The following is a 12,232-nucleotide window of genomic DNA, read 5'->3' as shown; positions in this document are numbered from 1 at the left end:
GGACGGCTCCCAGACGTCCAACATAAAAAGTCCAAAAACAAGGGCGGGCGGAAGGGGGCACGGAGGAGGGCACACGGCCCACCCATCCGTCCCAGACAAAAAGCAGTTCAGGAGGGCGTCCTCGACGCCCGACAAGAGAGTCCCAGAGGGGCCAGTCAGGAGGGCGTCCTCGACGCCCGACAAGGAGCAGAGGTGGCGGCGGGGTGTTCGCCGCCAGATGAGGAGCAGGAGGCGGCCGCTGGCCGGGCGCCGCCGGAACTGGTGCAGGCGATGGCGGCCGTTGGCCGGGCGCCGCCGGACGAGGAACACGAGGTGGCGGCCGCAATCCATGCGCCGCCTGACGAGGAACACGAGGTGGCGGCCGCAATCCATGCGCCGCCTGACGAGGAACAGGAGGTGGCGGCCGCATTCCATGCGCCGCCTGACGAGGAACAGGAGCTAGCGGCCCAGGCGAAGCGGCCAGGGGCTGCGGCGGCAGCGGCACAGGCGAAGCGGCCAGGGGCTGCGGCGGCAGCGGCACAGGCGAAGCGGCCAGGGGCTGCGGCGGCAGCGGCACAGGCGAAGTGGCCAGGGACTGCGGCGGCAGACAAGGTTCCGGAGCGAGAGGGTGCAGCGGACGAGGTTCAGGGGCGAGAGGTTGCAGCAGACGAGGTTCCGGAGCGAGAGGCTGCAGCAGACGAGGTTCAGGGGCGAGAGGCTGCAGCAGACAAGGTTCAGGGACTTGAGGCCTGTCTGACCCGTCACTCCCGACGCCACGGAACATAGCCAGTACCTCCTTCAGCCCGGCAATGGCTCGGTCGCAAGCCTCAAGCCCCTCCTTCGCCCAGGGCTCCCATTCCGCCATTGCCCCCGCTGGGTCCAGTTGTGGTGGAGTCATTCTGTCACGAAAGTGGGGTGTTGGTGGCAGGACCCAAATGCAGGAGGCAACAAAAAACCGGGCAAGGCAGGGATGCAGGTAAAAAAGGGGATTTAATTAACGAAAACTATAAACAAGGTGCTATGAAAGAATTAACAAGATCAAAAAAACAAAGACAAGGCATGGCATGGCATGGCATGGAACACAGGGACAACAACAGGCACAAGAGATACAATGACTCCACAAGAACCAAACGGAAAACAGGGGACTAAATACACACAGGCTAATGACAATGACTAGACACAGCTGGGCAAGACACAAGTGGCAAGGGAAGCTGATTGGTGGATACACTGGGAAGGGAAGACACACTCAGGTGGACGTGGTTTGACATAACGGGACAAGGGAAGAAACAAGGAACACATGACAAACGACCAAAAGACAACAAAAACCCACCCCCACCAAACCAAAACATGACAATGGTTGTTTAAAAAATGTTTTTTAAATGGATTTTTTGTTGAGTTTTTGTGATGTAATACTTACTAAGGATGTAACGATACTGGCAATATTGTGATATCATGATATTAAAACTGCCAAAAATATCGTCAACGTCATGTTCACAATATTTAAAAGCTACCCATCTATTAAAAAAAGTCCGGTTGATTTCCATTTGTGCAGTTGTAGCACCCTCTGGTGGCTATTTTTTTTTTTAGTGCAGTTTAATTTCATTAGGGATGTTATGGCCCTTCTATGTTTAAAATACACTAATTGTTAGATGAAAGGGAATGTAGTATGCTTGTGAAGCAAGTCAGTATGTGGAGGAACTCGTGTGCTTGCATTAGCAAGTAAGTCCCTCAATTTTAAGTGTTATTAGAGATTGGAGGTAGTTTATATGTAATGCAATTATGTACAAAAGAAAAATATGGTGATTTTTTTCGTATGAGTTCATTTTGTTTTACAATATTGTGACCTTTTATAAATATCGCCAACCTCCCCACAATATCGTGATAATTATCGTACCGTGAGCTTCATATTGTGATAATATCATATCGTGATATTTGGATATCGTTACATCCCTAATACTTACCATGATGTTTTCAAAAAAATAAAAATAAAATCTTGCACACATAAAATACACAGTTAAAAATAAAAACTGAAGCTCATACTGAAACTGGGATGTTTGATACCACTTTTTTTGAGACCAATACACAAATCTTCAGTACTCACCGATGCCGATAGCATTAGTACTTATGATACATAAATTTTCCCAAAACAAAATTGCAGCTAATTTGTGTGCAATTAAAAAAAAAAAAAAAACATTTCAGCTTTTCGTTCCTTACCGAAAAACGGCCACAAGAGCGGGGGCCGATACCAGTATCGATACCCGTGAAATGTGTCCGGGTACCGGCCCGATACTCCGACATCCCAAACTGAAACGAATCAAAATGAAATTCAAATGAAGCATTTTGGGAACAAAAAACAAACCTGCACTCAAGACAAATTCAAAGTCAAGAAATCACAAAACAACAAAATTCTCAATGAAAATTGCAAGCAAACTATTCGAACCCTGGTGAGTGAGTGCATTTGTGTGTGTGCGTGTTTCCGGATGCTTTGTAAGAGCTTAGCGAGTGTGTTTGCGTGTGTGCGAGCGTCGAAGAAGGTCGCTCGCTGTGCTCCCCCGAAATGCTGGGGGAACTCGACCCCGTAACCATAGCAACCAACAAAACTTGCTCTATTTTTTTTTTATTTTTTTTTTGTACGTGTGTTTCTTGGCAGAGTTAGACTCTACTGTTTATTGTGATGCTGCACCGGGGCATGTGTGTGCGTGAGTTTGTTGACACCAGCCACTTTGTGGTTCTGAAACCGTGTTGGAAATCTCGGCTCAGTTCAATCGAGTCAAGAGGATAAAAGAAAGGAAAACAAAAAAACGGCACATGCAGTGCCGTGAGAAAAAAAAAAGTTTGCTCGCATGCGTAACTCGAAAGCTGGACGAATGAATGAGTGAATGGATGACATGGATGATGAAACATTGATGGAAGCGTGAGTGGGCTAATAGCTAAAAAGCTGAATGAATGAATGAATTGAAAGCTAAATTGTGAAAAGTAGTGGATGGACTACTTGATGGATGGGTGATGGCTCGAATGAATGAATGAATGGGTAACTGAATGGATGGATGGACAGATGAATGAATGGTGGCGAATCGCATGGACGGATTATCAGCCAGATGGACGGACGAATGGACGTGCGAATGTGTGATAAACAGATGACTGTTTGCGGGAAGATGAAGACATGGATGGCACGTGAGGGTTGGACGACGGCGTCGTTTCTTTTGCAAGCGTGTGAAAAGTGGCGTCCAAGCCAGAAGATTGTCCGCCGGCGTGAATACATCACGAGCGCTCAGCCACATCCGACATTTTCTCCCACATCAGCGTTTAGCTCCAACTTGGGATCTCATGCATTTTCATGCACATCCACCACATCCGTCCCAGCAACACGTCACGGATAAACGCACTTCACAGAAAAAATTGGACGGATGGACGGACAAACTGGTTGCAACTTGTTGGCGTGTTGTCACCAGTGCCAACATCCCAGAATAATCTTCGTCATACCGAGATGGAGCACATTGTGACACGATTAATCGATCAATAGATACCGTACTTGCATGTATGAATGGATGATGGATTATTAGAAAGAGAATGGACGGAAGGTTGGTTGGATGAAAAGCCACACGGTCGGTCGCACGGACATTCGGAAGGCGAGATTTGAAAGCAGAACTTACAGGCAGTGAGGCGGGCGATCTCACCACTAGGGCTCAGCGCCGCCCTGGATGCGGAGCACAGTGTGAGGGGTGCCTCAACAACGTCGGGTGGAGCTTAACGTTTGACTCCGCCCACACAGCTTTTTCGCCTTCAAAGCGCCTTCTTTCTTTGTTGTTAAACCTAACCCGAAACAAAAAGCTAAGCATAACGATTACAGTATGTATTGAACAACGAAAATTAAAAAGTGAGCGAAACCCAAATACCAACCTCGACCGTCAAGGGATGCGCCATCTGCTGGGGACTCAAACCGTTTAGTTAGCTCCGCCCCGGCTGACTGAGATTTGACTGTTTGTCATTTTCAGTGCTCCATAATGTTTTTAAATCAAATCAGGTCAAATACTTTATTGTCTGACAGAAATTCTTCTTTGTACAAGCTCTCCAACACATTCTCATCCAAACACATTTCACATTAAAAACATAATAACAAGAAACTATACAGCCTTTAAACAAAAGTCCGATGTTGTATTTTAAAGTACTCAAAGTAATTATGGCAGACGGACTGATTTTCTATAAATATTTTGTTCCTTTAAAAAAAAATAACTTGACGTCATAAGACGGCACATCATTAAATTTGCAAATTTTGTTGGGAAAAAAAAAACAAATTGTTGAAACCATTTTGAAAAATCCGTATGGGCGGAGTCAAATGTTTAAGTCCACCTGACATTGACTCGTAGGAAACTTGAACTTGTGAGAAGTGCTTGGACACGATTGGTCATCACACATTGCATGTTCTGATTGACGACGCGCACCAACATTCCGACTCTCAAACGTGCGTGTGCGTGTGTGCGCGCAGGTGAGCCACGGCGAGTTGCTGGCGATGGAGACCAAGAAGACAAGTCTGCTGTGTCGAGCCGAGTCGCTGAAGACGAGCTCGCAGCTGCCAGAAAGTTTACAGCGCAAAATACGCCAGCTCGCATACAAATGGACGCAGCTGGAGGTAACGCACACGTGCACGTGCACACGCACACACATGCGCGCACACGCACGCGCGTGCATCTGTGGGTGCTGTGTGGACGTCCGTCTGTTTACGGTCCCAACCAAAAGTATTGGGACGCTTCTTTTTGTTTTTTGTTGGCGACTGAAAACTTTTGACTTTCTGATGAAAAGTTTTGTTTCCGCGACGTGTTCAACAACTCGCGACGGAGCAAATTTTGTTTTCAAGTCGATCGCTTTTCAAGTGAACAAAAGTTTTGGGACATACATTATTCGTCAACTAGACGAAGTGGAATTGCCGGAGAAATTGCGTGGGAATGCTGAAAGCCGAATGCTAAACTTAATGCTTTTGAAGTCAATTGAAAGAGGAATTATGTGTTAAGTGTTAATTGAAGTTGAAAGATAAATGAATAAAAAGAAAAATTGAACTGCAATCTGTCTAAAATGGGATTTAATAATTTCAGTGAAATTATAATCCATTTCCTGATCTGATAGTCAGTTGGTTTCAAACCATCGTCTGTACTCAAATGTAGTCCAAGCGGGGTTTGAACCCAGGTTCAATTGCTCTCACCACTGAGCTAACCTAGCCTTGTTCAGATTCATGGCAATTGCGTATTGATTTTGAAAAGTGTCATCTGAAGCAAAAAAAAAAAAAAAAAAAGCAAACATGCATTTAATCATTTCAGTAAAATTGTAATGCATTTCCTCATATATGATAGTCAGTTGGTAAACATTTATATCATGAAGCATAATTTGCCATGGATATATTTGCAATGTAGAGTCGGATGTGGGATTTGAACCCGCAACCTCCTGGTTACTGCACAACACACGTAACCAAGTGCGTCATTGAGCAGTATCAGAGATCTGCTAATGATGATGAGTTGTTTGTGTTGGAAGTGGGCGTGGAAAGTGGGACTTTGTCCCATTGACAATGAATGGGGAAAAGTTGATATTTAACATTACCGTAAATCGTGCGAGTACTTGAAGTAATGTGGAATCAGACGATAAATACCTCAGAAGGTGTGAATTTTTGAAGCAAGCAATTTGAACGGTGTAAATCGGAAGTATTATGTGGGAGTTATTTGACGGCAAGTAAGTGAGGAGAATAAAAATCCGAATAACATATGTGGGAACTAGGCTAAGTGCAATTTCTGGAGAAATTGTGTGGGAATGCTGAAAGCGTTTTGAGAGATATATTATGAAATTATAACCACCTGTTTATTGGACAATGCGCTTTACCAATTGTGCCACCGAGCAGTATTAGACACATGGTAATTATGATAAGTTACATATATGGAAGTGGGTGTGGAAAGTGATACTTAGTTCAATGTCTGACCCATTGAAAATGAATGGGGAAAAGTTCAATTGTGCAAATACTGTAAGTAATGTGGAATCAGACAATACTGTATATGCCCCGGGAGGCATGAATTTTTGAAGCTAGTTGGAATTTGAACAGTGTAAATTGGAAGTATTATGTGGGAGCTGTTACGCAGCAAAAAAGTGTGGAGAATAAAAATCACAATAACATATGTGGGAATGCTGAAGCGCATTCTCCACTGGGTTCAAGTCCGGTGATTGACTTGGCCGGTCTAAAGCCCGTATCCCACTGAGGGGGCAAACAAATGTTTGTGAAGGTAGTCAAGGTTGATTTGTTGGTCGCCATGTTCGGTTTTGATGGTTTTTCTTGTCGCAAGGAAATTTTGAACATGTTGAAAAAAATGCTGATCGTGACCTTGAACGAACAGTGACATGGCATCGATGTTTATCGTGACATTTGGAAATCGTCACATCCCTACAAACTCATCGTGAGAAGCTTCATCATGCAACACGATCATGAACCAAAACATAATCAAGGAGGTCTGACCATGTCAATCATCGGACCAAATCGGTGAAATTTGATAACATGACAATTTTGCGTAACGTCTGCATGACAGAATGTAAACCCGACATGCCGACTGCAGACGAGTGAAAGTGTCGCCGACGCACCAAAGCGACTGCGCCGATTCCCCGGCGAACGGCCGCCGCGCACCCAAGGCAGTTTAATCAGCGTCTGCTTACGGGGGCGGAAGAGCGACCATTCATCTGTCGCCGCCGTTTCATTTTGCGAGATGTTTGCTTACAAGTGTCTCACGCTAACTTCGCCGCCGTCCCTGATGGCGGCGGCGGCGGCGGTGAAGATGAGACGCGCGCAGATGGCGTTTGCGGCGACGACATCCGCGGCGAGTCGGCGCCGCTCGCTCACTCGCTCGACGGGAGACTTTTTTTTTTTTTTTTTTTTGTTTCTTCCCGGGAACAAAGCAGTGCCGTCGCCGCCTTTCATCCTGGTGATGAGACGCCGCCAGCTGCGCATGCTGGAATTAATGGACGCGGACGAGCGGAGTGAAGAAGACGCGCTTTGCAACGGCAAACTCATTTACTGGCATGTCCGTCCTTCAGTTTGATTTTCTTCTATAATTTACGAATTTCCTTGCCTTCCTTCATTTCCTTGATTGTTCCTACAATCCTTTTTTCTATCCTTCTTTCCTTTTTTTTCCTTCTTTGTGAATTTTGAAGGAAAAAAATGTCCACGCCCCTTTTTCACAGTTTTTTTTTCTGTTACAAATGATTTCATAGTTGAAAATCTGAATTAATATTAATATAACTTATATTGAAACAATGACAAATGTTTATTTGTGACAAGTTGAAATATCAACTTTTAGGTCCAAGCTTGAAAAAGTTTGTGATGAATTGTGCGGAGAAAGAATTTGAGCTGCCGATCACGTTTCAACTCGTTTACATGAAACAAAACTCAAACATAACATGTGACTTGCATTTTTTCAAGCCTACTCAATGGGATATATGCCACGGAAGAGGCGGGACGTGATTTTGCATATCAGTTTATTTCCGGTCCGGGTTGCGAACGCACAACCCAGGGTACAAAGTCGGAAGCACAAGAATTTTTGACGCAGCCCACACGTCGCAAACCGAACCGGAAACAAACTGTCTGCCGTGGCATATACCCCATAAAAGTCAATTGACTCATTTGGTTTCAATTACGAGTCACCCTCAATAAAAACTCTGATCTCAGGATGACGACAAATTCATTTTGCACCAAATTGTCCAAGCAGACAAACAAAAACAAACAAAAAAATGGCGCCATCTTTTTTTGCGTTGGCTCCTTCTCAAGACGGATGATTGACAGGTGCCATCTCTCCGCTCGCAGAATCTTGTGTGCGAAGAGTCGCAGGCGTCGTCGCCTTCGCCGCCGTCGGGCTCGGACTTGCCGGAGCGTCTGCGGGTCGCCATCAAGGAGCTGAAGGCGTGGCTGCGACACACCGAGCTGCTCATCTTCAACTCGTGCCTGCGACGGCCGCAGCCCGACGCCCGCCACCAGCTGGACAGTTTCAAGGTGGGCGGGACCTTATATGGGGGGGAGGGGCCCAACTTATCCAGTGTGCGGCTTTTTGCCTTCCTTCTTACCTCCTGGCCTGACAATCTTCATTTGCTTCTTTCCTTGCATCCCTCCTTTCGTTACCTTCCCTTCCCTTCCTTCCTTCCTTCCTTCCTTCCTTCCTTCCTTTCTTGATTTCTTCCTTTGTTGTCATCCATCCTTCCTTCTTTCCTTCCTTTCTTCCTTGCTTCCTTCCTTCCTTCTTCCTTCCTTCCTTCCTTGTTTCCTTCCTTCCTTCCTCGCTTCTTCCCTTCCTCCTTTCCTTCCATCCTTGCTTCCTTTATGTGCCATTTCTTATTTCATTCTTTCCTTCTTTCATTCCGTCCTTACCTCACTGTTCTTCCTTCCTTTGTTTCTTCCTTCTTTCCATCCTTTGATCTGCCATTTCTTGCATCCTTGCATCCTTCATTTTCTGCTTCATTTATTTCTTAATGCCTTCCTTCCTTCCTTCCTTCCTTCCTTCCTTCCTTCCTTCCCTCCTTCCTTCCTTCCTCTCTTGATTCATTTATTTCTTAATGCCTTCCTTCCTTCCTTCCTTCCTTCTTCTCTTGATTCCTTCCTTTGTTGTAATCCGTCCTTCCTTTATGTATTCCTTCCAACTTTTTCATTCTTTTATTTCCTGCCTCTTTCATCCTGCTTCCTTAATGTGCTATTTATTTCCTTCCTTCCAGTCTTAATTTCCTTCCGTTTCCGTTCTTCTTTCTTTCTTCCTTGATCTCCCATTTCTTGCATCCTTGCATCCTTCCTTTTCTGCTTCCTTCCTTCCTTCCTTCCTTCCTTCCTTCCCTCCTTCCTTCCTTCCTCTCTTGATTCATTTATTTCTTAATGCCTTCCTTCCTTCCTTCCTTCCTTCCTTCCTTCCTTCCTTCCTTCTTCTCTTGATTCCTTCCTTTGTTGTAATCCGTCCTTCCTTTATGTATTCCTTCCAACTTTTTCATTCTTTTATTTCCTGCCTCTTTCATCCTGCTTCCTTAATGTGCTATTTATTTCCTTCCTTCCAGTCTTAATTTCCTTCCGTTTCCGTTCTTTCTTTCTTTCTTCCTTGATCTCCCATTTCTTGCATCCTTGCATCCTTCCTTTTCTGCTTCCTTCCTTCCTTCCTTCCTACCTTCCTTCCTTCCTTCCTTCCTTCCTTCCTTCCCCCCTACATGTATGTTCAAACCTTTTTGTCCTCATTTTTCTGGTCGTACGCACAAGACATCGTGAAAAGTACGTTGTAGTTGAAGTTCCTTCCACTCCGCCTATGTTTGACTTGCAACAAGTCCCACATCTATTTGACATTTATGGTGAGATTGAGCAGCCAACAAAGTTGTGCAAGACCAACAAACTTTAATGTGGCGGTCTCGTAAACAAGAAACGATAAATAAAACTCAGTGGCGGCATGCTGAGCGTCGTACGAGCGTCGTTGGCTTTAATGAAGGCAAAGGACGTATGGAGGAAGGAAAGAAGGAAGGAAGGAAGGCAGGCCGCCACCGCGGGATTTTAATCAGCTTGCGTCACATGGCGAACAGCAGCTACTATCTCTGATTAGCCGAGCGTTGTTGCACGCACGCACTCCACTAAAATCAATGTATGCAAATGTGTGACATACATGCAGACAACACAGAAGCAACAAACACACACAGACATAAACATTCGTTGTCACCAAGTTCAGATGAGGCAATAAAAATAAATAAATAAATGCATTTTCGAAATGAATGGGTTGTGTAAAAACCATGCGCTAAAAAAAGAATGTGAACAACTCGCTGTGACGATTAGGGAAAAGCCACAACAGTCACAACACCTTATATGGTCATATACTGAAACATGATACTGACAATAGTTGGGTTTCCATCCAACCATTTTTATTCAAATTTCAAAATTCAAAAGAAATGTGAAAATAAAACCGAATGGAAATGCTGGGAATTCGAAAAAAAGCTCAAAATTTGCAAAAAAGTTTTTACGTTTAGAGGGGGATGGATTTTGAAGCGTATCGAAAAAAGAAAAATGCAAATTTTGGCTATGGAAACAGCTTTTGTGAATAACCATTGGCAAGACATTTTGACCGGATTATATGTCACATGTATGTTTCTAGTCCCAAAGCAATGTTGCACGATCAAGTAAGGTATGTTTGGGGGGGGGGACAAAACTGAAATCTTTTTTGTAATGAATTAAAGAAGTGAATACGATTGCAATTTTTGATGGAAAAGAGAAAAGAAACGCTACGCTTGATCAAGAATTTCAAAAGCAAACTCAAATGACGTCATCATACGGCGCAGTTACTTCCTGGTCTGCTTCTTCGTTTAAATAACTGTTGGATCACATCTGTATGGTGTATAGCGTCACCTACAGCGGTGGAGTCCCCTCTCAATATTTGGAAAAGAACCCAACAGATAGAAACAGCTTTAGTCTCATGTCTGTTTTGCGCATGTCATCATTTTGACTGGCAAATACGTTCCAATGAAGTTGCAGGCTAAATGCTAAGCAATTAGCATTTTTTCCCATAATGTCACAGTGTATTGACAAGTACAAGTTTGTTATCATTTGAGGTGCATTATAGAGAGAAGTCCATAAGTGAAGTAGGCAAACATTGTTGATTTGTCATTTTAATGATTTCTGTTCAGCATTTTTTTCCCCCATAGTGCCCCAGAGTCTGTGCAAGTCAATAAATACCCCGGGGCATTATGGGAAAAAATTTTGACTGCTGTTTGCCAGTCAAAACATTTCCGTGATTCCATCGTCATGACAAGGTGAAAAAATATATGCGAATATTTGCGACGAGAAAGCGGGATGCAATCTCGAGCCGCGGCAGACAAATGATGACGCAAGTTGATCTTTGGTATCATGCATCACCTTCAAAATGAGTTTTTACTTCTCACTTATTCAACTCCCCCCGCCTCCCTGTAGCCCCTCCCCCTCCTCTAGCTCTTAATTGAATTAGCGCTCGGCTAAGATAGCACGTCGCCACGCTCCTCCGGCGGGCCCCGGGCGGCCTGTGACTGTGACTCCTCCTTGTCGGACAGATGTGTGAGCTGAGGTGGTGGTGGCGGGTGGAGGTGGGGGGTGGGGGAGGGGGGCAAAAATTAATAGAGTCTCTCACACACACACACACACAGAGTGGATCTTTCTGGAAGGTTGAACTTTGTCTCTTGCAGGAAGTGTGACATCAAAATGTGTCTATGTGTGTTGATTCATTCATTTACTCTTTTCTGCTCTCCTTTCTTTTTCTTTTTCTTTCTTTCTTTCTTTCTTTCTTTCTTTCTTTCTTTCTTTCTTTCTTTCCGTCCCTCCTCTCTTCCTTCCTCCCTCCCTTCCTTCCTCTTTTTTTTTCTTTCTTTTTCATTCTTTCCTTCTTTATTTCTGTGTGACACACTTTGAAACATCCTTTTTCCGGTTCATATCAAAATAAATATACTAAATATACGAAGGACATTTATGCTATAATTATAGTTAGTTTTAGTTATTTTTGTCAACATAAAATGTAGTTTCAGTTATTTTTCATTTTAAAAAAAAAACATTTTTGTTTTTATTTCATTTCGTTAATGAACTTGTTTTTTGAATTTTAGTTTTTTAGTTTTAGTGAACTAAAATAACCTTGTTATGGACCCCACAATGTAGCATAGACAAAGGCACACACAAAACCAAAATCAGTCACAGACATCCTCTTCTTCATCTTCCTTCTCCATCATCTTCCTCATCTTCCTCCCCCATCAACTTGCTCCTTCCTGACCTTCCTCCGTCATCATCGTACTCCTCTTCCTCATGTTCCTCCTCCCCCCATCGTCTTGTTCGCCCGTGAAGAATTTGTGGTCTTGTTCCAGCTCGGTCCGGCGTTAATGCGACTCGCCGTGCTTTTCTCACGATGTCGTCTGCGAGCGAGCGAGCGAGCCGTCACGCCGACAATTTTGATGTTGTTTTAGAGAGACCAGCCCCTCACCTAGCACCAACACGCACACGTGCGCACACGCACACACCGAGCGGTCTTCTGGTCTTGATGCGGCCGGCGCGCTGCATTCTGCATCGTCTCTGCTGTTGTTTGGACAAGCGTGCCAGCAGCAAATATGCTAAACTGCAGACAGACAGGCGGGGGGCCAAACACACAATGTGCGTGCGCGTGTGCGTAAAGAGAGTGAGCCATCCCATTTTGTTGTCGTTGTGTTTAATATTTATTGGAAAAATGTAAAGAAAATGTAAAAGAAGTGCTCCTCGGCAAGTTGG

At 44.4% G+C, this 12,232-nt stretch overlaps 1 protein-coding gene across 3 annotated transcripts in view; it reads left to right on the top strand.

The window, feature by feature from the left end:
- akap6 (A kinase (PRKA) anchor protein 6) overlaps positions 1–12,232 on the top strand; it is an 88,925-nt gene that overhangs the window by 59,725 nt on the left and 16,968 nt on the right. For all 3 annotated transcript variants that reach the window (XM_077538708.1, XM_077538709.1, XM_077538707.1), the window contains exons 17-18: positions 4,466–4,609; positions 7,808–7,993. In XM_077538708.1, coding sequence (XP_077394834.1) covers positions 4,466–4,609; positions 7,808–7,993 — 330 coding nt within the window. The remainder of the gene's footprint in view (positions 1–4,465; positions 4,610–7,807; positions 7,994–12,232) is intronic.

The sequence above is a fragment of the Festucalex cinctus genome, chromosome 12 (assembly GCF_051991245.1).
Source record: "Festucalex cinctus isolate MCC-2025b chromosome 12, RoL_Fcin_1.0, whole genome shotgun sequence".
NCBI lineage: Eukaryota > Metazoa > Chordata > Actinopteri > Syngnathiformes > Syngnathidae > Festucalex > Festucalex cinctus.
This window is presented reverse-complemented; position numbering and strand designations above follow the sequence as displayed.